Source organism: Haemorhous mexicanus, chromosome 8, assembly GCF_027477595.1.
Source record: "Haemorhous mexicanus isolate bHaeMex1 chromosome 8, bHaeMex1.pri, whole genome shotgun sequence".
In the NCBI taxonomy this organism is placed as follows: domain Eukaryota; kingdom Metazoa; phylum Chordata; class Aves; order Passeriformes; family Fringillidae; genus Haemorhous; species Haemorhous mexicanus.
The window spans coordinates 26,565,501-26,588,538 of NC_082348.1; the positions used below are offsets into that span (position 1 = coordinate 26,565,501).

The 23,038-nt window shown below is 40.3% G+C and overlaps 1 protein-coding gene across 3 annotated transcripts in view; it reads left to right on the forward strand.

Annotated features, from left to right (window-relative positions):
- Positions 1–17,176, forward strand: part of ALS2 (alsin Rho guanine nucleotide exchange factor ALS2) — a 36,972-nt gene extending 19,796 nt beyond the window's left edge. For 2 of the 3 annotated variants that reach the window (XM_059853310.1, XM_059853311.1), the window contains exons 13-34: positions 296–458; positions 1,249–1,380; positions 1,615–1,743; positions 2,045–2,115; positions 2,476–2,542; positions 2,831–3,033; positions 3,177–3,242; positions 4,616–4,714; positions 5,225–5,389; positions 7,539–7,650; positions 7,940–8,017; positions 8,130–8,263; positions 10,181–10,369; positions 10,630–10,747; positions 11,289–11,446; positions 12,150–12,272; positions 12,768–12,944; positions 13,336–13,381; positions 13,885–13,946; positions 14,555–14,704; positions 14,961–15,057; positions 16,427–17,176. In XM_059853310.1, the coding sequence (XP_059709293.1) occupies positions 296–458; positions 1,249–1,380; positions 1,615–1,743; positions 2,045–2,115; positions 2,476–2,542; positions 2,831–3,033; positions 3,177–3,242; positions 4,616–4,714; positions 5,225–5,389; positions 7,539–7,650; positions 7,940–8,017; positions 8,130–8,263; positions 10,181–10,369; positions 10,630–10,747; positions 11,289–11,446; positions 12,150–12,272; positions 12,768–12,944; positions 13,336–13,381; positions 13,885–13,946; positions 14,555–14,704; positions 14,961–15,057; positions 16,427–16,465 (2,578 nt within the window). In that variant the 3' untranslated portion in view covers positions 16,466–17,176. The remainder of the gene's footprint in view (positions 1–295; positions 459–1,248; positions 1,381–1,614; positions 1,744–2,044; positions 2,116–2,475; positions 2,543–2,830; positions 3,034–3,176; positions 3,243–4,615; positions 4,715–5,224; positions 5,390–7,538; positions 7,651–7,939; positions 8,018–8,129; positions 8,264–10,180; positions 10,370–10,629; positions 10,748–11,288; positions 11,447–12,149; positions 12,273–12,767; positions 12,945–13,335; positions 13,382–13,884; positions 13,947–14,554; positions 14,705–14,960; positions 15,058–16,426) is intronic. The other variant, XM_059853312.1, reaches the window with a different exon arrangement.
- The last annotated feature ends 5,862 nt before the right edge of the window (positions 17,177–23,038 follow it).

The window sequence follows — 23,038 nt, forward strand, 5'->3', positions numbered from 1 at the left end:
ACACTCCAAGAAACATAGTCAATTTCCTTCAGCCAGTTTGATGACTGAGCATATGAAATTAGAAATAAAAAACAAGTCTTGTGTTGCAGTTTTAGCTACATATCTTTACTGCTGTACTTCCTCAAACTAAATTGTAAATAGATGAATAAGCAGCGTGCATTTGCCCTTATAATTTTTATTGGTTTATGATAATTCAAAAAGGGTGATCTAGGCTCATTTACATAAAACATCACTGATGTCTTAATGTCTTTTTTCTTCTCTCGTCCCTCTGTTTCCCAATGGTCCCATCATTTAGGGACTTCTTGAGTAAAAACCAGGAGCTGTTACAGAAACTGTCTGAGAAGAATGAGGAAAACCTCCAGCTAGTAGAAGTTTTGAATGCTCTGTTTTTCATGCCATTTGGACGACTTCATAATTATGCCAGAACTTTGCTAAAGCTTGCCACATGTTTTGAAGTGGTAGGATGGTTTTTCTATCTATAGTGCAATAAATAAGCACATGAAACTTATAGCTTGGAAGTAACTGTGTGAAGCAAATGCCAGGTAATTAAAACTGGTTTATTCTTCAGAGGAGCTGCTTCAAACTTGGATTTGCTGCAGGGAAGACCTTGTAGATTTATTTGCATAATCTTACACCACCTGCAAAAATCATGTGACAGGTAGAAACTTGTTATTCTGCCAGAGCTCATTTGTGTGCCTGAGTGCTTAATTGCAAATATATTGTTTAGATGTTTTCCTGTTGCTTTTCAGTTTCATCTGGCATCATTGCAGCTACCCTTGGCTGTAATACTCGACAAAAAACACTACATATATATTAGGTAGACTTTTACCACCCATTTAGATGTGTATAATTAGTTTGTTTTGAAATAAAAGATGACTAAACAGGCACAGTAACTACTTGTACATTTAGCCTGATATTGTAATTAGTAATTTAGAGTATTGTTCCTGCAATTATGAGCACTACTTCTGAGACAGCTTGTTAAGCTGCAAGAAAGTAGATCATATAATTGTGCATTAATCATTCTCCTTGTAACATTTGGGGACCACCTTCTGATTTTTAAAAACTATCAGGACACTAACAGAACATGTGACCAAGAAAATATCTGTCTGCTCTGTTTATTACCCAGACCAAATGTCATGCCCTTAGTGCTGATTTAATAAAATGGGCAGTTGTATTGCAGCTTGGTTGGTGGTGTTGGTTCAGGGGATCAGCAGCACCCTCAGCTCTGTCTTACCTTGTGCCCTACAGGCATCTCCAGAATACCAGAAGCTGCAGGATTCTAGTGCATGTTACGAGAACCTTGCTGTCCATCTTAGCAGGAAAATGAAAGAAGCAGAATACACCCTTGGCTTCTGGAAGACCTTTCCTGGGAAAATGACGGTACGGTGACGATTGCCAGTCCATCTGCAGCTTGAATCTCTTGCTCTTAGTGCCTGTGTCTCTTACTGATGCTGCTGTCCCAGTTGCACTTGCTGTTTTTTCCAGCTGGTGTTGCTGTAGTACTCTTTACTTTGGAAAGGTTGGGCCTTTACTGTGAAAGGCTAAAGCACCAACCTTAAGTCACAGTCAGTGAGGAGTGGGATTGTGTCATTTTGGTTTTGACCCCACGTGCAGGACTCCTTGCGCAAGCCGGAGCGGCGTTTGATCTGTGAGAGCAGCAATCGGGCCTTGTCCCTGCAGCACGCTGGGAGGTTCTCTGTGAACTGGTTCATCCTCTTCAACGATGCTCTGGTACATGCTCAGGTGAGCCAGCTGGCAGCCAGCAACAAAACCTTTTCTCTGCTTCAAACAACATTACATATTTTTCATATAGTGAAGTTTTTCTAGTGTAAAAATAAATCCGACATTGTGTCTAACATTTGATTGTGTTGCCCTGGGGCTGGCATGGTTTCTGTTTCTTGAAGCAAAGTGGTGGAAAGGGTCCTTAATGCTCAGTTTTTCCTAGTTCTCAAACAAAGGGGGAAAAAAATAAACCATTTGGAAAAAAATGGGGTCGTGTTAATGGATCAGTAACTGGTGATGTTTCCCTTCTCCTTTCCTACAGTTCTCAACACACCATATCTTTCCCTTGTCCACACTGTGGATAGAAGCTCTTTCAGAAGAAGCTGGTAATGTGTGAGTATTCTTGCTTGTAATGCTGAAATAGTCTGATCTTTTGTGAGAGAAGATGAACATTTTGTAACCAATTACTGTCTGAATTTGGAGTGGAATGCAGTGATTGCAGCCATGTCTGCCTCTTTTTTCTTGTTTCAGAAAATGTATTTCTATGTCTTAAAAAAAAAAGTTGTGTAAACATCAGAAAAAATAAGGTGGTTGAGAGGGAAGCAAGTCTTCTTTGCTGCTGCTTCTTTTTATTGCTAACTTAAAGGGAATGCTTGCTGGGGTAGGGAAGAGAAAACACAATATCAATGCTCTAAGAAACCTTGGGGTTTCAGAATGGAATTTCACAGATTAAAATACTTTTCCCCTGTGTAGGAACGGGTTGAAGATTACAACACCTGAAGAGCAATTTGTTCTTGTTTCTTCAACACCACAGGAGAAGGTGGGCATTTCTACCAATTTGACATGGCTTTGGTGATACAGATGAGGCTTTTTCCCCTACTGTGAAACCAGACTGGGAGAAGGATTGCCCGAGTATTCCCCAATAATGAAATCTTTCTGCAGCTGAGTGTGCAGGCTGGCTCTACATGGTGCCTGAGTGTAGCAGTGTTAGAGGGCACAGCGCTGTGCTGAGCAGTGCCAGCAGCATGGTTGTGCTTGCTGTAAAGGTGAGAGTCGGTGCAAAGACAGGTGCTGGCTGAGTTCTGTCATGAACCACTTTCTGTTTCAGACCAAGTGGCTGAGGGCAATAAGCCAAGCAGTGGATCAGGCCCTTAGAGGGACTTCTGACATGATTCTGTATGGAGCTGGTGGGAATGTGCCAAGACAGGAACCTCCTATTTCTCGCAGTGCCAAATACACCTTCTACAAGGACCCTCGATTCAAGGATGCTGTTTATGATGGGAGGTGGCTTTCAGGAAAACCCCATGGGAGGTAAAAGCATTGGAATGGAGCTGTTGAAACCAACATGAAGTGGCTGCTGTAACAATAAGTAGGCTCACTGACAGAAGGTATTTGTAAAGTGCAAAGTGAACTGATTATCTTACATATTTGCATGGGTTTGTATTTTTTTCCAGAGGGATCCTAAAATGGGCAGATGGACGAATGTACTCTGGGACTTTCCGGACTGGGTTGGAGGATGGGTAAGATATTCTAACTACTTGAGGAGCCAGGCAAGAAATACTTTTTGTTGTAGGAGAAAACAACAAAACCTTTTTAATTAAAGGCTTTGCAGTGAATCTTACTGACCTGTCTTATAAGATAGTGATGCATCTTCTCTAGTGTTTTCTTTGCTATATTTCTGGTAGAGCAGAGGTTTAGAGACAAAATCTTGAATTGAGACTTCAGGGTTTGGGTGAAAACTAATGAGAGTATGTGATTTTGATGATGAAGATAACTAGTGCAGAGGAGACTGAAAGCAGGCTGAATGGAAGGTCTGTACATTATCATGTTATCTGATGAAACAAATAAAACCACTTGAAATAACTTAATGTATTACACAGCTTTGAATTAATCTGTGGACTTCATTGCTAAGAATCTGCTTAGAACACTGTTGAGGCTGAGACATGAATTTATTTCCAAAGGCATTTTAATATGCATCTTGTGAGCAGACATGTCTATATTGGGCAGGATAAAAATATGTGAGAAGTCTCATTGACTTTGAGATGTATTTTCAAAATACTGGGTTGGAGGGGAAATTGAAACGGGGTCTGACTGCTGACAGCTTTTTAAAATTCCTCTTGGCTATTGGTATAATGTCAAACTATAAAGCAAGATTAGAGCTTTGGTCATTTGTTACTAAGTAACTAATCCTGGAGATTTTAGGGTTGTTGGAGATGGAAATACTGCAAACAAGTCCCAGCCAGAAAGAAATGGATTAGTATTTAGCTGTAATTGCTGAAATTATCAAATGTGTAGCCTTGTGTTTCAGCGTGCGCGTTGTAGTCTCAGCAGGTAACAGCAGTGTTATGTTGGGTGCACATGCTCTGAGGAGAACCTTCAGAACTGGATTTTGATCTCCTCGAGAGATTAAAATCAATAAATACAGTTGTGTATCTCATTCTTTTCAGGCATACTGAAACTGTGAATAATTCCTTGTCACTGAGCATAATTGGAAGCTAGCATATTTTGAAAAAATCTTTTCTTAGCAACACATGCCCTTATCTTTCCCTGGAATAGAGTGTACTTGAATTATCAAGGTTTGAAGAAAATAATAAAGGCTTATGATTTGAAAAGACTCATGGCCTGAGAAAAACACTGCATTGTGCCTGTGAGAGCAGTATTTACAACATGTCACAGTCAAACAGGAGAGAGCAGTATGGACTAAATTGACCATCTAGTGATGCTGGAATTCTTGCTTTCTCTTATAAAAACTATCATTTGTGACTGCTGTAGTTAAAGATGCACAAAAATGAGAGAGCATTCTGTTTTTAGAATGGCTCCGTGATGTGCATCTGCTCTGTTAATGAAATGTGGTGGTGTTACAGCTGCTTGTGTTCCATCTCTGCCCTGGCAGGTATGGGGAATACAGAGTGCCTAACAAAGCACTGAATAAAGAGGACCATTACGTGGGATACTGGAAGGAAGGCAAAATGTGTGGGCATGGCGTGTACAGGTAACTTGTGGCACTTGTGTTGCTGGCACTGCATGTCTGCAGGAGAGCAGGGCTGATGCCCTGACCAAGGCTCTGTGTGCAGCTTCCTTACATTGCAGACTTGTGGTCACAGTTAGTGCGGCTTATTTTGCTTTCCTCACAAATGCAGCTTGTACACTGGTCAGTTATTAATGTCTGCTCTAATGTTGCTGCCTCCTGGCAATGAGAGAGGATTCTTTATTCTGAGAGATAAATATAACCTCCAGTGGCCTTGCTTGTTGGGCAGAGAGTGGCTTTAAAACAATAAAGCATCCAAAGACTTGTATTAAAGGGTCACATTTATCCCAAACATACTTGAACTGTAGTTGCTGTTTGGTGTGGTTGTAATGCAATTCCTAGAAGGAAAGAGAGGGTTTATCTGTTTGGGAGAAACACCCAGCAAAACAAATCAGTCAAGAACTCCCAAAGCAGGCACCCAGCAGAGCAGTAGGTGAAGGACTCTTACCTGTTCCCGTGTTGTTGCTGTTCCAGCTATGCTAGTGGTGAGGTGTATGAAGGGTGCTTTCAGGACAACATGCGCCACGGGCACGGGCTGCTGCGCAGTGGGAAGCTGACCTCTTCTTCTCCCAGTATGTTCATTGGACAGTGGATAATGGACAAGAAGAGTGGTTATGGAGTTTTTGATGATATCACAAGGTAATGCTTCCACAAATCCTTAAAACTCAGCTATGACATGCAATTGCAAAAAGAGTAGGAAAGGATTTGATTTGTGAGTACCAGGAATAGTGCATGTCTTTTTTTTTCTTCTTTATTGCTGGGCTTTCTGGGTTGATGGTATAAAGAAATGGGTCTAGGAACTGCTTTTTGGTGCTGCTTCTGGAGTGAGTGGTGGAGGGATTGCACTGGTTTTATCTGTCTTGCTTTTCTGTCATACTCCTGCCTGAAAACTAGCTCTGAGAATGGTGTCTCATTGAGGCATTGTGTTGTGCATGTGCTGAAAGTGTTAAGAATTCATGTGAGGAGTATTCTTTCATCTCAGGCCTATGAGACTGAGTTGTTCAGTGGCAGATAATGGTGCTCATGAATTTCAACTCGTGCTCAGGTTTTCCACTGGCTTATTCTGCCAACGTAGTGGAGGGAAGATGCTTCCTCTCAGGGCAGATTACTGAAATGATGGTCTCAGAGACAGACTTGCACTAAATATGTGCAGTAAATGAGCCCTGAGCACACATCAATATAATCTTTCTGTCACCAATTTAATGGTTGTTTTCCTGGAAAGAGCTTTTGGTGAATGCCCGAAGAACTGTTACTGGTTTAACTGAATGCCCACTTGAAAAGCCAAGCAGGCAAAAGTCTGGAGTGTAAAGGGGAGATGCTTTTCTGAACAGAGCTGTTGTAACATCTCTAGGTATCTCCTCATGTCGGTTTTGCACCTAGCCTGGCTCAGGTTGTTCTTACCCTGTAGTGCCAAGATGTGTCTGCATACTTTCTTTAGTCATTTATTCTCCTTGGACAAATAGATACCAGCTTTTCTTGCAAATCCTCTCACCTCCAGAATTTGTAAATGCAGTGTTAGTTCATGGTGAAGGAGGAGTGTGGCATTTGCTTTTCACTCCAGTGCTCCTCAAACATGAGTGAGCTGTCCTGATGAGTTTTGCTTCTGGTCTCAGGGAGGTAATCTGTGTATCTTTGTGTCCTCAGGATTTGTTTTCTGCACTTATTCTGCAGCCCAGACAAAAAAGGAATCGCTGCAGACACTCTTGCCTGTTCTCATTTTTGTGAAACAGTTGTTTGAACAAGTGGGACTCTGAGTTTCCATCCCAGTTACTGAGCATGCAGAATCTCTCTCCAAGGGGCCTTCACCCAGCAGAGGCCTCTGTAGTTGGCAGGATGAACCATCAGACAAGCTCCCTGCCACCTTATGGGGCCAGTCAGCTGGGAGACACCCCTGAGCTTAGTTTAATGGTTGGGCTTACTCTCTTTAATATAAACTATACTATTCTGCTTTACTATGGTTTTTCCTGGGTACATTTCAAGGAAAATGCTTGATAACAAGCAGAATTGTATCAAATCAATGACTAGTTTCCCTCTAAAAGCAGAAAGAAAGGCCTTGACAAGTTAATTTTTTATTAATTGCATGGGGAAAATGTGACATTCTCTTTCAGAACAACTGGAAAAATAGGTTGTTTGGAAATATTTGGGACTTGCACTAAGTTTCAAACAACTCTAGCCTAACAACTGTGCACTTATATAAAGAAAAAATAAGTGTTTTAAATAGTCTGAAAGAGGCTGATGTTTATTTGTAAGCAATCTTTAGTTGTATAATAAATTTCTTTATATCATGACCTTTGTTAGGCTGATATCCAGAAACTTGGTACAATATGATGTGTTTCTTCACAATATTTGTACTCTTAATATTTCAAAAACATCATGTATGACTTTCTAGGTCTCCCTCCTATTCCCCAAGAAGAATAGCTTGGTTTCTTTTGATTTTTTTATTCTCTTCAGTTTGAGTCATCAGACTTTAGGTAAAAGAAATAAAAACTTTGGCAGAACAAGCTGCTCAAATTCTTTGGGGTGTGCAGTGGGCTTAGCAGGGCTGCAGCACTGTTTCAGCTCATCAGCTTGCTTGGATATGGCCAATTTGAAACGTGAATTGGAAAAGAAACTTCACTCTAATGTATTTGTATCAAAAAGAGTCTGGTGAATCCAAACTGACAGACCCAAAGCAAGTGCTCTATGACTCTCTTCTGATGATTTCTGTAATGGTCAATGTGGCTGTAAAGCCAAAGAAAGACTAGAGATGTACTATTTAGGCTCTGTTTTCCACTTCATTTTTCTTCAGAGGAGAAAAGTATATGGGAATGTGGCAAGATGATCTTTGCCAAGGCAATGGTGTTGTGGTTACTCAGTTTGGACTGTATTACGAAGGAGCCTTCAGCACCAACAAAATGATGGTGAGTTGGACCCTGGGCTTAGGGACTTCTCCTCCAAGTGTGGCAGCTCTCTGAGGCAGATGAGTGTGTGTTAGGCTGTGGAAACCTTCTGTTCTTCTCATCTTCTATTGCCCATGCTTTTAGAATTGCCTTTACTGTCCCTGCTCTCACCTAGGACTACTTCAGAAAGAGCTTAAAAATTACTATTTGCTAAGAATTAATAACAGTTTTCCTAAAGTGCATCTTTGGATCTGTGATCTGCCCTTCTGTTATAATTACTGCTTTGTGTTCTTTATGATTCTTTTTGTAGGGGACTGGAATTCTGCTTTCTGAGGATGATACAGTCTATGAGGGGGAATTTTCAGATAACTGGACTCTGAGTGGAAAGGTGAGTATTGCAGTTGTCACTTGTAAACTGTTAGCCATCTAAGAAAATAAAAAGGTTGTAATTTGGTTCCCAATGGATTTTAGTTAAATTTTTTTTATTATCTTTTCTCAAGGGAACACTGACCTTGCCAAATGGAGATTATATTGAAGGTCTCTTCAGTGGAGAGTGGGGATCTGGAATAAAAATCACAGGAACCTACTTCAAACCTAGTTTGTATGAGAATGAGAAGGACAAGCCTAAAGCACTGTGAGTGTTGAATAATAAATAATTATTATTTTAAATAATAAATATGGTTCAGTATTACTTAGGAACAGAACAATTATCTTTTTTCAAAGACTGGGTCAAAAATACTTCATCCAAAGAAACAGTGAAAACATTTTGAAAACATTTTTTTCTCTTTCTTGCTGCTCAAGAAATAAAGTAAGATAAACATACTGTTATAGTTATTCTTGCTTTAATTATGTCATGGTCTGAGCAGCATGTACTTGAATATGCAAATAGTGGCTTGAAATTACAGGACACCTGATGTGCTGCTACTGTGCTGTAGCAGACTAAAATTTTTTTTGTTAATGTTGGAGCTGACAGATAGAACCTGAGTTCACAGCTGCTGCTGACTTCTGAGCTCCTGAGAAAGACTTAAGTTCCATTAGGTGGTTAAGTTAATCACAGACCTCTCTGCCTTTTACCAGTTACCTTGTTAGCAAATTAATGAATTCAGTGTATCATTTAATAATGCCAGTGGGGATATATGTGGACAGAATTGACTAGATCCTCCACCTCTTCCAAGCAGTGTGTAAGAAAATAGAATATTGCTGATTTGCAGAAGAGCATTTTAATACCTTGGCAAAGATCACTTTGAAAAGTTTCCATAAACCCCTCTGTATAGCAGATGCCTTAGGGCAATTTGCTTAATTATTTCTGGAGGAAAATACCAAAATATGTTAAAGTTCTATTTGATACATCTTTGAGTAAAAGGAGCCGAAGTAAAGAGTTGATGGTGAGATGCTGGTATGTGGTAGCAGCATGTAATGGTTTAGCAGTTGCTGTATGGGATTCAGTATCTTGGAAACCTGCTCTGCAGTTTCAGATTAAAATGGGAAACACAGCTCTAATATTTTTACATGGATTACTTGTCAGTTGGCTTCCTGAAGCTTTCACTGGTAATTTCTTTAGACAGCACTGACACCTACAACAGCGTGCAAGTTAAGCAGGGCCTCCCTGCTGAACTGAACACTTGCAGCCTTTGCAGCTGTCTGCTTTTTACCCCAGTAGGGAGTCTATGAATAAATGTATATACATATTTTTGAGGATGGCTTGTGAAATAAGGGTTTCATCTATCCTCTTCTGACTGTCTTCAAGGAAAATCTTCAGGTATAATTTCTGAAAAGGCTTAGAGCCTACTTTTTCTGCTTTGTGAAACTGGCAGCATGGGGAAATTACCTGTGTTGCTAGTTCTCATCTCAAATAGGCTGCAAGAAATATTAATGAAAGGTCTGACAATTTCTGACACTTGATTTAAATCAAGATAGACCTGTTAACCCTGACAACACTTACTTGTTTTGAGAAAGCTTTTCAGAGCTGTAAATTTCATTATATGTCTGAGATATCTTTATCTATGGGAAGAAGAGCTCTTGGTTTTCTTCTGCCTACAGATGATCCCTGAGCATTGTCTGGCAGTGAAAGGATGCCTGAGCTGGTTTGCTCTCTATCAGCACATCCCTAACATGCCCTGCAAAATTATCTGTAGCTGCTACTTCAGGGTCAGAAGCTGTGTAGCCATCCTTGGTGTTTATGTGGGTAGCTGTGCTACTTGTACAATCCAGGACAGTGAGATACTTGGGACTTACTTGTGCTGTATTCCTGCTACATGAATATGTCCTGAGACTTCTGAATGAATGCCAGTGGTGAAGATAAGCACCAGCCCTTTGTACCATTTCCTGGAAGGCTGCAAGAAAGAGTAAAACGAACAAGGTTCAGAGCTGTCCTCTAATGTAGGTATTAATAGTAGGCTCTAACTTTATTCTAAGTTATAAAACTTGGTTCACAGTAGAGTCTGTTAAATTTCTCAGCTTTTGGTAAAACAGTGTGAGAGATGAGATTGCCATTAGCCATGGGTGCTTTTCAAGCTGAATGTGCTGTTCCATTGCTATTTGATTTTAACAGACCCACTGGTCATTTTATTAGGCGGAAACTTGGGATCCTGGCAGTGCCCCCTGATGAGAAATGGAAGGCAGTATTTGAAGAATGCTGGAACCAGCTTGGTTGTGAGAGCCCTGGCCAGGGGGACAGATGGAAGGCTTGGGACAACATTGCGGTGGCTCTGACCACCAACCGACGGCAGCACAAAGACAGGTTGGCTCCTTGAGAATGTGTCAGCAAGCAAAAGAGGATGGAGAAGGAAACTGGAATTGCACTCAGCTCTAAACTTGAAACTCTGTGAAGTTTTAGTTAAAACAACAGCAAATCTCAAGTGAAATCGTAACCTTAGTGCTCTGCACTACAAACCCTTTCAGGGACATGCAGATGTTTATTACTAGTTGAGTTGTTCATGTCAGGGGTTTTTCCCCATTATGTGTCTCAACCTGTACAATGTCTGTCTTTCTAAACTGCAGCCCGGAATTACTGAGCCGCTCACATACTCAGACACTGGAGAGTTTGGAGTTCATTCCACAACACATTGGTGCCTTCACTCTGGAAAAATATGAAAATATTAAAAAATATTTGATAAAGGTATTGTGACTGAAATGCTCACATAACAAGGCATGGCAAGGCATGACAAGCTCACTTTGTAATAGCTTTCCTAATTACTTCCATATTTGCACTCTTGTAATCCATAGTTCATGCATGCTCATCACTTAATAGATTGAAGTCCACAACTAAGACTAAAATCTTTGACTACCTAATGAATGCTGTCTTCAAGTCACTTTCTGTTCAGTTACTGTTTTCATTCTTTAATGTTGGATCCCAGCAAAGCATCTTGAAATACTTGCTAATTTTTGCATGTTGATTTTAAGAGTACTGGACAGATGACTAGTCCAAGTAGTAGCACAAGTTCTTGTACCGTCTTGACTCCTATAAACTGTGTTTAGCCAACACAGAAATTTTATAATCCAAATGGCAGTTTGTTAAATATAGCTCATTTTTGAGATATTTGTAATATTTTTTTGAAGGCCTGTGGTTGAATCTCTCACCCATCTGTTTTGGATTCAATTTTTTTAAACTTGTCTGCCACTGACCTATCTGACTGGCCAATTAATATTCATTGTCTCAGGCTTGTGATACTCCTCTCCATCCCTTGGGCAAGCTGGTGGAAACACTGGTGGCTGTCTACAGAATGACCTATGTTGGAGTAGGAGCAAATCGACGACTGCTGCAGGAGGCTGTAAGGGAGATCAAGTCCTACCTCAAACGCATCTTCCAGCTGGTCAGGTAGTGAGACTCATTTCCCAGTCAAACTGCTGCTGAATTCATTAAAGCTGCCCCATGTACTGCAGCTGTCTAGTGTTGTACAGTTCAAAGGCATTGTTACTTAATTTTGGGGGCTGCCTGTATTTTCCTATCTTTCTAAGGAGTCTTGAATATTTTGTCAAAAATGGAAAAACTAAACTCTTTACACTGTAGGTGAGTTACATCCTACATTGTACTTCAAAATGTGGCTGTAAGCAGCTCACCTGGAGTATGGATTTGCAGTTTAGTGTCTGTGAATATCAGTGTTTTGCAAAGACAGTGTTCAAAGGGTATAGAACACTAGTGAGGATAGGGAATCCCAGTGCATTCCATAAAGTTCTTAGCAATGGATGAACATTCTTCCTATGAAGAGCTGGCTTAGATGCTTGAGAATAATTAGAGCTTTAGTTGTGTCCTGCCAATCTTAAAGCAGAATACTCCAAATTCCAATTAGAAGCCTTGTCTGGAGGGAAGTGATGTTCATGTAGGAAAGGTGTCCTTGGAGGGGTTGGCATTCCTAAGTTTTCCTCCAGGGAGCTGGTGCTCTGTGTGTGTTACCTGTGCTGTCTTAACCCACCATATATTATTTTTGCTGTCTTTTTTCTCTCCAGTCTTGCCTTAGTGCTGAGATCTGTGGAAACGTGTTGATGTGACCTCAAATGCTGTTTCATGTGTTGCCTTTTAGGTTCTTGTTTCCTGATCTCCCGGAAGAGGGCAGCACAATTCCATTTCTGACAACGGAGCCAAAAGGAAGGCGATCTTTTTGCAGCGGGAAATCTGATTCCAGATCAGAATCTCCTGAGCCAGGGTACATAAAGGAAAACCAAATAAAAACTAACAAAGCCTTTATTTTATTTGTTGCAATTTTTTTTTCTTCTTTGGGGGAAGAAAGATAAATAATATTCAACTGATGGATCTAAGCAGTGGTTTTTCTTCCCCATGGGTTCTGATGACAGATTCTGATAAGCAAACTTCCAGGTTATGGTTGCCATAAGCATTTCATGCTTGTCCATGCAGTGGTTCTTTACTTAAAATTTGCTTTTGTCTGTTACGGGTAAGCAAGTTAAGGCTTGGGCCTGGGCTTCAGATAAGAGCATTTCAGATAAGAGCACTGGAGGTAATTTATAATCTTATCAGAGTTGCTATTTGATGGATTTGTACTTATTTTTTTACTCTTATCCCTCGTAGAATAGGCTCATGATACATGAAAATTTGTTCCAATGATTTTCATTCCATTTTTATAGCTAATTAGGTTTTTTATGTCTTCCTTTGCAAGCCACCCCTTCTGTTTTTTTTGTTGCAGCTACGTGGTAACCAGTTTTGGCTTGCTGCTCCCTGTGTTACTGCCACGCCTCTATCCCCCTCTGTTTATGCTGTATGCCCTGGACAACGAGCGGGAGGAGGACATTTACTGGGAATGCGTTCTGCGCCTGAACAAACAAACCGATACGGCTCTTCTCAGCTTTCTTGGAGTGCAAGCGTGAGTATGCTACAACAAAACAAATGGAACAGGTTATGGCATGTTATTAGGTAAAGCAACTAAAACAAAGCCCCGGCTGTCTAAATTATTTTCTCTGATTTAAATGCATCTAGACATGTCTTCAAGCTAATTAGAAGGGTTGAGAGCGAGTCAGACCTTCCCTCTTTCAAAACAAGGAGGTGGAAGGGATGGGAAGGAGGAGGTAAGATTGACGTTGCTCCAAAATCAGAGTGAGACATTTCAAATTACAGTTTCCTGGGTACCTGTGGGAGGTGTAGTTGATCCTGTAGGAAGGGCTGTTGTGTCTCAGAACATGATGACTTCATTCCTGTAATGCAAAAAATACTTTAAGACTATGTTTCCTCAGTGGACTATGTTGGGTTTCTTGCAGGAAATTTTGGCCAGGAACTGTGTCCATCCTTGGAGAGAGTAGAAAGGTATGTTCATTGGGTCTTGTTTACATGTTTTGCCCAGTGTTTCTTTCAGGGAACTGAAATCATCAAAGTGATCAAAGAATTTTTGGCCAGGCTTTTTGCTTAAGATATGCCATGTTATTATATTTCCCTTAAGTTTGCCTACTGTTTAAATGCCATGGGAATGACTTAGCAGGGACACTGGACTCTATCTCCAGAGGTCCCTTCCAGCCCCAGCCACGCTGTGATTTCTTACAGTGGCCATCAGACCAGCTCTGGCACTCACTGACTGACTTGGTAATGAATTCAAGAGACCTTTGCTTGGTCTCCAGTTATGGAAATGTGAGAATGAAAGTCTAGCAAGGAGATTTTCAAGCTGCTTAATTAAGAGAGTTATATCATTATATACTTTCTGATTGGAAAAAGTGTATAGTTTACATTCTTAATCATTATCTTGTTGAAAGAGGCTCAACACTGAACAGTGGGGGTGCTGAACCTGCCTGATAAATCTTACCATGATTACACAGGTATCATCAAACACAAAAGATGCCTGCTTTGCCTCTGCTGTTGAATGTTTACAGCAAATCAGGTAATTCTTTGTCATTTGTCTTCCAGTGTTTCACTGTTCCTGCTATAGTAGTATCTGGTTTACTTGACTGGGATCCTTTACTTGTCACCCTTTTTTGTTCACCTTTGTAAGAGAAGTCACTAAGACGTTTTCCAATTCTAAGTAAAGATGCAATTTCTCCTGCTGGGGAATGAAGTATTGCCTCATAAACATGGCTGAAAGCAGTGTCTAGGGCCCCGTTTAGAATCAAAGGCATAAGGATGTCTATCAAATACACATGTGAATTTCCAGACAGCTGTGGTCAAGTGACCTGAGCATGGGAGGCTTTTCTGTGTCTGTTGTGCAAGAATTTAAGAAATTAGGAATATTTTAGAAAGGAATTTTGCCCCTTTCACTATTAAAACACCATAAAAGTGTGAAGAGAGTCTCCCTTGCAGTAGTGTGCCTTGGTGTGGTGCTTGTAACCTGGGTTCTGTGCAGCCTTGGCAGCCCTGGCTGCTGCAGTGTCAATGTCTGACTGACCTCCATTGGCACAGGGAGGGCCATGCTGGCCAGCAAACCCTTCCTAATTTAGATGCAGATCTCTCACTGCTTGCTGTTATCACGGTTTGCTTTTGCTCTCCAAATAGTACCACATTTACCCCAGCTGACAAGCTGAAGGTGATCCAGCAGACTTTTGAAGAGATCTCCCAGAGTGTACTTGAGACCCTTCAGGAAGATTTTCTGTGGTCCATGGATGACTTATTTCCTGTTTTTCTCTATGTGGTGCTACGAGCCAGGTAGGCACCAAGAGTGGCATCAGTCATAAGTGAGCATAGGCAGGACAAGGACTTTGGTGTTAAACACTCCTGCTGCTTGTTGTAGGATTAGTTACTGGCTTTTTGTAACTATAAATTCTCCAATTTGACTGTTTGCTTTGGTCTGAAAAAGTCTTGAACAGTCTTTATTGTGAAAAGGCCCTGAATTCAGAATTAAGAAACATTATACTGGCAACTTGTGTTCCCATGTTCACTTTCCCACTCTCACATGTGGCAGGATAAGGAATCTGGGATCTGAGGTGCACTTAATTGAAGACCTGATGGATCCCTATCTCCAGCATGGGGAGCAAGGCATCATGTTCACTACCTTGAAGGTATGAAAATTATTCAGAGTTATTAAAGGCTTTCTTTGGAAATACTCAGCTTTTAGCAATGAAGAGCAGCTTAGGACAATTATATGAACATTAGGCTATAAGTTCTTTGACTTTTTTAATTTAAATTTTTTACTAGGATAGGCAAGGAAATTTAATGAAAAGCTTTGGCTAACCTCCTAATTGCAGGTACCTCTAAGAAAAATGGTGTAATGTGCAAATGTGGATTGCTCAAATATTGGTTACTGTTGGAGTGTTCTAAATGCTCACCTGTCATTCCCCTGCAACTTAACAAGCCTTACTCTCTGTATAAAAATTGAAATGAAGTGCTTCTTTGGAGATTAGCCATTCCATTAAAGTTTAAGTCTAACATTACATCAAGACTTCCCAAGAATACAGTTTTAGAGGGAAAAAACCCCACTCTGTCACTCTCCACATTTTATTTAGTATTCTTTTCTTTTTAAGTATGGGAAAAGGAAGAGAGTGTGTTTGGAAGAATATCCTGTTATACACTAAGACATTCATAATGGAAATACATTGTTTTGGTACCTCAAAACTGTTTATCACATGGATCTTGGGACAATTCAGCAGTGTGGAGCCTTTTAGTGGTGTTGTTTTGGAGGGAGGCTGTTAATCTCAAACCTAAGTAAAAAATCTTAAACTGAAGTGTTAGCTTCTCATGATTGTATTTTCTGTCTGTGCAAACTCAAAATAGTCGAGTCCAGAGGATTTTTTTTTTTAAGGCCTATCAGTTTCATAATGTTGCAAAAAAGGAAGGTTTGCATCAGTTCAAATTTACTAAAGAACCTACATGGTGGAAGCCAAAGTAGAATCTACTTTGCCATGAGTGCAAATGTTGTCTGAGACATTAATATAAAGTTTCTGATCCTGGCTGACCTGACCCAGTGCATATTTGAACCAGCATGAAGTGAATAACTCTCAGTAGGCAGTCAGGGTGATGGAAACCTTTGCTTTTCACTCTGAGTGCTTTTGAAATGCTTCATTCCTGCACCCTTGTCCTGTAAAAATTATTTTCTATTTTTGAGTCCTTCTGTCAAAGGGCAAAGAGAGACTTGTAACCAAAAATATACTTTCATCTTGGCATAGCTGGGAGCTGTGAAAGTATGGAGTCCCAAATCATGCTATCTTGCTTGATTAGGTGTTGGATGTAATTTGTAACTTAGTCTCCTGTTGCTCATTTTGCTAGCTTACATATCAGAAGGCTCTCATGTGTTGAGTCCCACTGTAGCATCACTGCTTGTAGAGAGCCTTGTCCTCCATTTTCCTGCATAGAAAAAAAATCCACCTTTTTTTGTGTGATGCTTTGCTGTGAACTGGCACTTGTGCTAATCTGAACTTTGTTTTAATTCAGGCATGTTACTACCAGATTCAACACGAAAAGCTTACCTAGACCATCACTGACAACCTGCCTCTGTGGGATAATCTGCTCAGTGGAGCTTCACTCATAACCACTTCTTTCCTGAAATGGCCCTTAGAAAATACTTGGTTATAGTTCTGCTGCTACAGATGAAAATATTCAGTCGTTTCTTCTGAACTCTCAGTTCTAAGATTCAAAAACTGCAGCCAGAAGCTTTCTGTGAAGTGATGATGAAGTCAAAGACTTGGTTTGTCAAGTACCTACCAAGAAGAAATACTTCCCTATTCTAACAGAAAGATAATTTACTCCTTTTAAATTAACAGTGCTGCACAAAGGCATGGCATCTCCATAGAACACATGTGAGTCTGGACTGCATGGCTTCCAAAGCAGTGGGTTTGTTTTTATTATTCCTGGTTTGTCAGCAGAAATGTTTAAAGGGAATGAATTGCACCACAGAATCATTTGGTCTTCCTGAATTAAGCTGTATGTTTGTTTATTTAAGAAAATAGAAATATGTTAGTATTTATAATGGGTACCTATAGTGTGTTTGGTGATAACGGTTTTGAGGTGTCTGTGTTGAACAGCATTGCTGAATGCAGTATTCCTGTGCTGTTGTGGAAATAATCACACTGTTATGGACTTCCCTATTTACTGGAATTGTAAATATACAGGCATCTACCTTTCTTTCTGTTTATGAAATAAATAAAAAGCACTGACCACTTCAGATTTTGGCACTGAATGAAATGCTGTGCAGTGTTTAGTTTGCTTACCTTGAGGACAAATGCTGTCTCTGTCAGCCCTTGTGGGCTGATGGAGAGGTGAGAAGGGTGAAGGGTGTGCTCTTGGACAGATGTGCTGGGTTGGCCTTGATTAACACCAGGTGCCCACCAGGCTCCTCTCTCAGTCCCCTCAGCAGTAGGTGATGTCTGGTCCCTTCCTGGGAAGGAGGGCTTAGCACGCAGAGCTGTTGCCTTAGAAGCAAACTCCTGGCACCAATGCCAAGCTCTTCCCACTGAGGGAAGCTCCTGGGCAGTTTACCCCACAGGCTGCGTTGGGATGGCTGCTCCAGCAGGTTTGGAACTCTGCTGTGGCTCCTGGTTCTGCCTGTGCCGAGCCAGAGCTGCCTCTGAGGCAGAGCTTCAGTGCTTCCATGCTTCCCACTCGGAGCAGGACACGCTGGGCTGTCTCTCCTGGCACTGATGACAAGGTGTTCCACTTTGGGAAAGGTCCCTGCAGTCCCTTAGCGCGATCCTGATCACACCTGCTGGGACACTTCACCTGGGAGGCTGAGAGAAGTCCTTTCCCTGAGGAAGGGAATCTCTGAGTGTGTGTGTGTTCTGTGGCTCATGGCTAACTTCACTTATACCAATAACACTGGTGGGTAACTAGAGTATTTTGTAGGTGCCAGGACTGACTCAAAAAAATTTAAAAAATGGAGGGCAAATGTAGATTACAGAATGTTATAACAGCTTAAGTTATGTTAGACTCCATAGATAATGCTTAACATAGCCTGAAGTAGTGGTCGTGGCTTGTATATTGGCATCTAAATGGAAAGAACCCATATGCCAAAATACTGTTGTGTTGAACAACAGCTGCAGTGTAGCAGTTTTCATAATAAAGGAAAAGTAATTGGTCTTTTCAAAATTATTTCTAGTTTTATCAGAGAAGGGGAAAGAGTCATCATTCTGGACTGATGCTATTTAAAACTACTGTTAAATTGCAACAGACTACAGTTATGAGAAAGTATAGAGAGAGGACTTCATGTTTACAAACAACTTAGTGTTGGCTTTATCTTTTTTTTTAAATTATACTGAATAATTCAAGAGAGAGCAATAATATGAATAAAAGGGAAGCTGTAAAAAGCTAACTTGAAAAGGGGGAAGACGCAACTAGAGGTGAAGAGCATAATGAAGGATAAAGCAGAATTCAAACACTTCATCTTGCACTAGATGCAACCTTTCCATGCAATCATCTCTTGTAACTCCATGTAAAAAAAAAATTAACTGAAGCCTGTAGGAACAGAACTGCCCTTTAAAATGGGGCTATGCTGAACAGCTGAGTAAATCAATGGCAATTTTCATCTGCAGAAGATCTGAATTCAGGATTTATTTTGCCTTTTGTGGGAGTGTGACCATGAAAAACAGATTTGTGATTAGTTTTTTCCCCTGTAACTACTTTGAATTAGCATTTTCTGTATTTGGATATTTCAGAAGAAAGGATTTTAATATTATGTTTTGCTTCATATGAAGTCTCAGATTGATTTTGTGCCTTAAACCAAAAATATAACTAGAAATGGGAAATTCTTCTGTATCATTTCTGCTTTTCAAGAACAAGGTGTAGCTACAAATATGTAGCAACTTTTAATGGTGTAACTTCATTGGCTATGAATGGTGCAAAGCTGAGAACTACAAAGCCCAAAGCCCATCTGCCTTTACATACATAAACACAGAGAGAGGTTTGTATGTGTACACTCAATCTCTTAGAAAAAGTAGTGGTGTCACGTATGAATTTAGCTTGGCCGAGTTAGGGAAGCAGACAGTCTGGGCTGGATTATTTTTGGTCCTTCTGATATATAGCTCAGTTATTAGCTGAAGAGAATCCCTGGATTAAATGTGCTTCTGACACAGATTCCACTTTACAGCCGATCTGGGCTGGGATGCGTTAGGAAGTCAGTACAGACCAGCTTTGATTTGTGTATTGCTGTAACTAACAAAGAAATGAGTTAACCTGCAGGACCTTTCCAGCTGGATTGCTTCAGGGTAAATACTTTTTTCTCTTCTTTTTTTTTCTCTTTAATGGAAAGCCAGGTATTTTCTGTGCTGCAGCAGAAATCCGGTAACCAGCCACAGAAGATCAACACTCTGGTGTTGCAGATTCTCACTGCAGTCACAGGCACAGTAGCTGCAGACAGACCCCAAGTGATGAGCACCCTATTGACTGGGAAAGTTGATGAGAATAAGAAGCTATTTAGGTGAGAGACGATGTAAAGCAGTTTTTTTATGCAAGAAAAGGGTTAAGGGGATTTGTTCTCTTCTCCCTGGTAATGAGTAGTTCTAAGGTTAGGTTTCTGCGGATTAGAAAGGAGAGGATGTCCATAGATTAGCTGGGGCAGTGAGGTTACTTGCTGAACTAACATCCAACAAATACTCTTTCCCTCTGGAAATTCTACATGAGCTGAACATGGCGTATTCTGTGGGGTTTGCAGGTAAGAAAATTTGCACTGTACTGAAACCATTATTCTGCAAGGATGCATTTTCCCCATGTAAATGTGAAATTAGTTTCCTCTCATAGCTATAGCAAAGCTATTTAAACTTCTGATACCTGTTAAATTCTTGTTAGCTACATATTAGAGGGGTATTATGAATGTGGAGTAGGAGCATGAAAGGTAATTTTTTCCTCAGTCCTAATCTTCACAAAACTATACTTGTTTTTAGAAATAGGTTAGGAAACTACCTGTTCTGGCATGTTGAGAGATAATGCAGAAAAATGTATGACTGATATGGGACTGTAAAACAAATCCTTTTATGAACAACCTCGCTGTGTACTTCTAAGTTGATTTAGTATCAATACAGTGGTTGGTTGTTTATTTAGGGGGCTTTTGGTAGTTTGATTTCTGTAAGCCCAAGCTGTTGGCAGTAAACATCTGGAAGTAAAGCTGGCTGCCCCTCTTGACTGCATCCAAGTGTTCTCTGAGTGCTGCTCTTTTGGGAGCGATGTTTTGGCAGTTCTTAGCCCATGTAAACAAGGCACTGGCCCCAGCACTGCAGCTCTAAGGGTGTTGGAGGGAGGCAGAATGAACCCCCCTGAATAGATCTGAGTACAGAGAGTGACAGCACAAATTACCTCACGCGTGCAGGTGTGATTCTGTGAAATCTCACCGAATGCCTGGTGTGCACATAACTTTTTTTTCAGGTTTTTTTTTAAACTCTACTGCCTTTGACTTCCATTAAGAGGTGCTTGGGTATGAGATAAGGATAAATGGTTTCAAAGGCTTAAGTTGTGTCAGTAATATTTAGGGTTGCTAAAACACTTTGGTGTCTCAAAAAGTATACAAAACCAGGATTGTTCTTTACACTGACTAGAAGAGAAGCAGTCAGACTTCAGTAATGACACTGGCCTAATCAGGCTTATTTAATGCAGAACAAAAAAGTCCTGAACAGGGCATGTGGTTTGAGTTGTTGAATCTTTCCCTCCATTTTTTGCCTACTCAGTTTGCTGATTTAGAGTGGCAACAAAAGCTTTCACAGAGTGTTTCCTTCCCTCGAGCTAGTTTGCAGTCTTCAGTATGCCAAATCATTAATTTTGGTGAATTTAAAGATAGGAGTAGTTTTCCTTGTAGAAAGGGCTCAAGTCTAACATCTTAACCAAAGCAGTGTATAAGAGCAGGGGAGTGATGTTCTGGATGTCAGGTTCTCTGGTGTTGACCCCTTTAGAGGCTTGACAAGGTGCAAAATTGTCCACTTAAAGACAATTCTGAAGCTTTATTAAAACAGGGCTTCGGTTTCCTTGCTGCTCTAGCCTTGTATCAATAAGACCTTCTCGTCTGTCTGACAGTTAGGATCAAGGAATTTTATTCTCTGCTGCTGAAGGAGTAGCTCAGATTTGGGATAACTGATGTCTGCAGGCTTGAGGTGACTGACTCATTTTGACTCAAATTCTGGCACACTCAGTGTGGATATCCAGTTCTTTCTCTAAAAACAGGCAAAGAGAAATGTCTTCTATTAATGAGCATCTGTAATTGCTTCCAATACACGTGAATGGGAAGGCCCTTACACTGCCTGGCAGATTAGTCAGGTAAGCCTTTTAGCAAGAATTTCCATCTAATTTATTTAGATCCCTGGATGAGGAGGCCCTGAGCTCTGGCCTTGGAGTCTACATAGATGTAAGTCTTAGGAAATAAAGGCACAGGAGTAATTCTACGTTTATTTGAACTTTGCCCTTAAGCAAGCAATCCAGTAGGTCTCTTTCTAAAGAAGCAACTTTCCTCTCTTCTGGTAGTGACTTTTTCAGCATCTGTTGCTACTGACAGCTTCTGAAACCAGGCTTCCCAGTTGGAAGCTGCTTTCCTTTTGTTGTGTGTGAATACAAAACAGCTACTAATTTATGACTGAGGTGAGCTGTGGTGGTCAGAACTTGACAGATTTTGATGTTCAAATGCTGCTTCTGTTAGTGTGAGCATAAACTCTGTGGTTTAAGATGACAGCAATGGATGGAAAGGTTTATTCCTAGGACTCTGATAGCTGTAACTGAGGGTTTCACTCAACAAGCAGAGTAAAACCTTCAGTAGCTTTCCCAGATTTTTGGGAAATCTGAGGTTCACCTTTCAAGGTAAACGGTGTCCAAAATTTCTAAACACACTCAGGTTGCTCCCACATCTGTTCTCTATGGAAGCTGTACTGATACCAGAAGCTGCAATGCTCTATGGGAAAAAAATTAACCCCTTTAAAATATTCAAGGGGAAATTATATTGTTTGTGTTTTAGCAGAATCTGAAATATTTTAGCATCTCCAGAAATGTTTTTTCTTTCCAAGCGCTTTGTCTCGATTAAGAAACGGGTTTTCATGACTAGATTTGTATGTCCTGCTTTGTTAAATCCACCATTAGGCAGATCAACTAAGCTTAAAAATAGGGAAGGCAAATTCTTTAAGGAAAAGAACTGAAACTATTGAAAATATTAAATAATTGCAGCTCAAACCCCAGTTGTACTGGAGGAGGATCAAACTATAATTTTGTGAATCTTTGAAAGAAAAAATCGTAATTGTAAAAGCAGTCTTCAGGTTAGAATTTCAATAAGATGTACCATTGAATATCCTGTAGAAGTAACTTGAAATGAATTGCCCAGACTCAGTAATAAAATGTTTGAGTCATAATCTCATAATTTAAGATTTTTTTCTCCCTTAATTTCCACTGCCTTTTGAGAGCAGTTTTATGATTTCCCAGGAGAGAGAAGTGTGTTTCTAAAAATAAGTATTAAATGCAGTAAAAGTGACAGTAATGCCTTCTGCTTTTGTAAGCAGATCAAGATAATACTTTTCCTGCTTGTACCTTTGCTGTTTTCTGTCTACAGAGCAATCTAGAGGAAAATGGCTGCCTTTTTACTTTATTAATCCAGGAGATAACCTACTGTGTATTTAGCAGAATTTGGTGTAACGCATTCACTGTGCCACACTGGGGTTCACTATTGGCTGAGGTGCTCAGATGTTTGATGTTAACTTAGACCACAAATAAACAAACTACCTCTTGAGTGGCCATTGGAAATATTTTATCCTTTAAGAGTAATCTACAATACTGCTCATTGTGACAACACCTTTACACTTGTATCAAGTGTGAAGTTAAATCAGCTAGGATGTAATGAAGATTTTGAACTACTTAAGAGCTTTCTGGATTCTTGATGCTTTAGGGTATAAATGCAGTGTGTGGTGTTCCCTGGTGAATTTCCATACTACTTTGAGAGGAAGAGTTCAGAGAATTCTCTGAAGCAATCCTGTACTGCATTGTTTGCCATGAACAGCAGATTGAAGAACTTCTTCCAGTTTCAGTTTAAGAGAACATTATAGGCTAGTGATAGGTTGCCACAGAATTTAAGGGAAGGAAGGAATTTGAGAG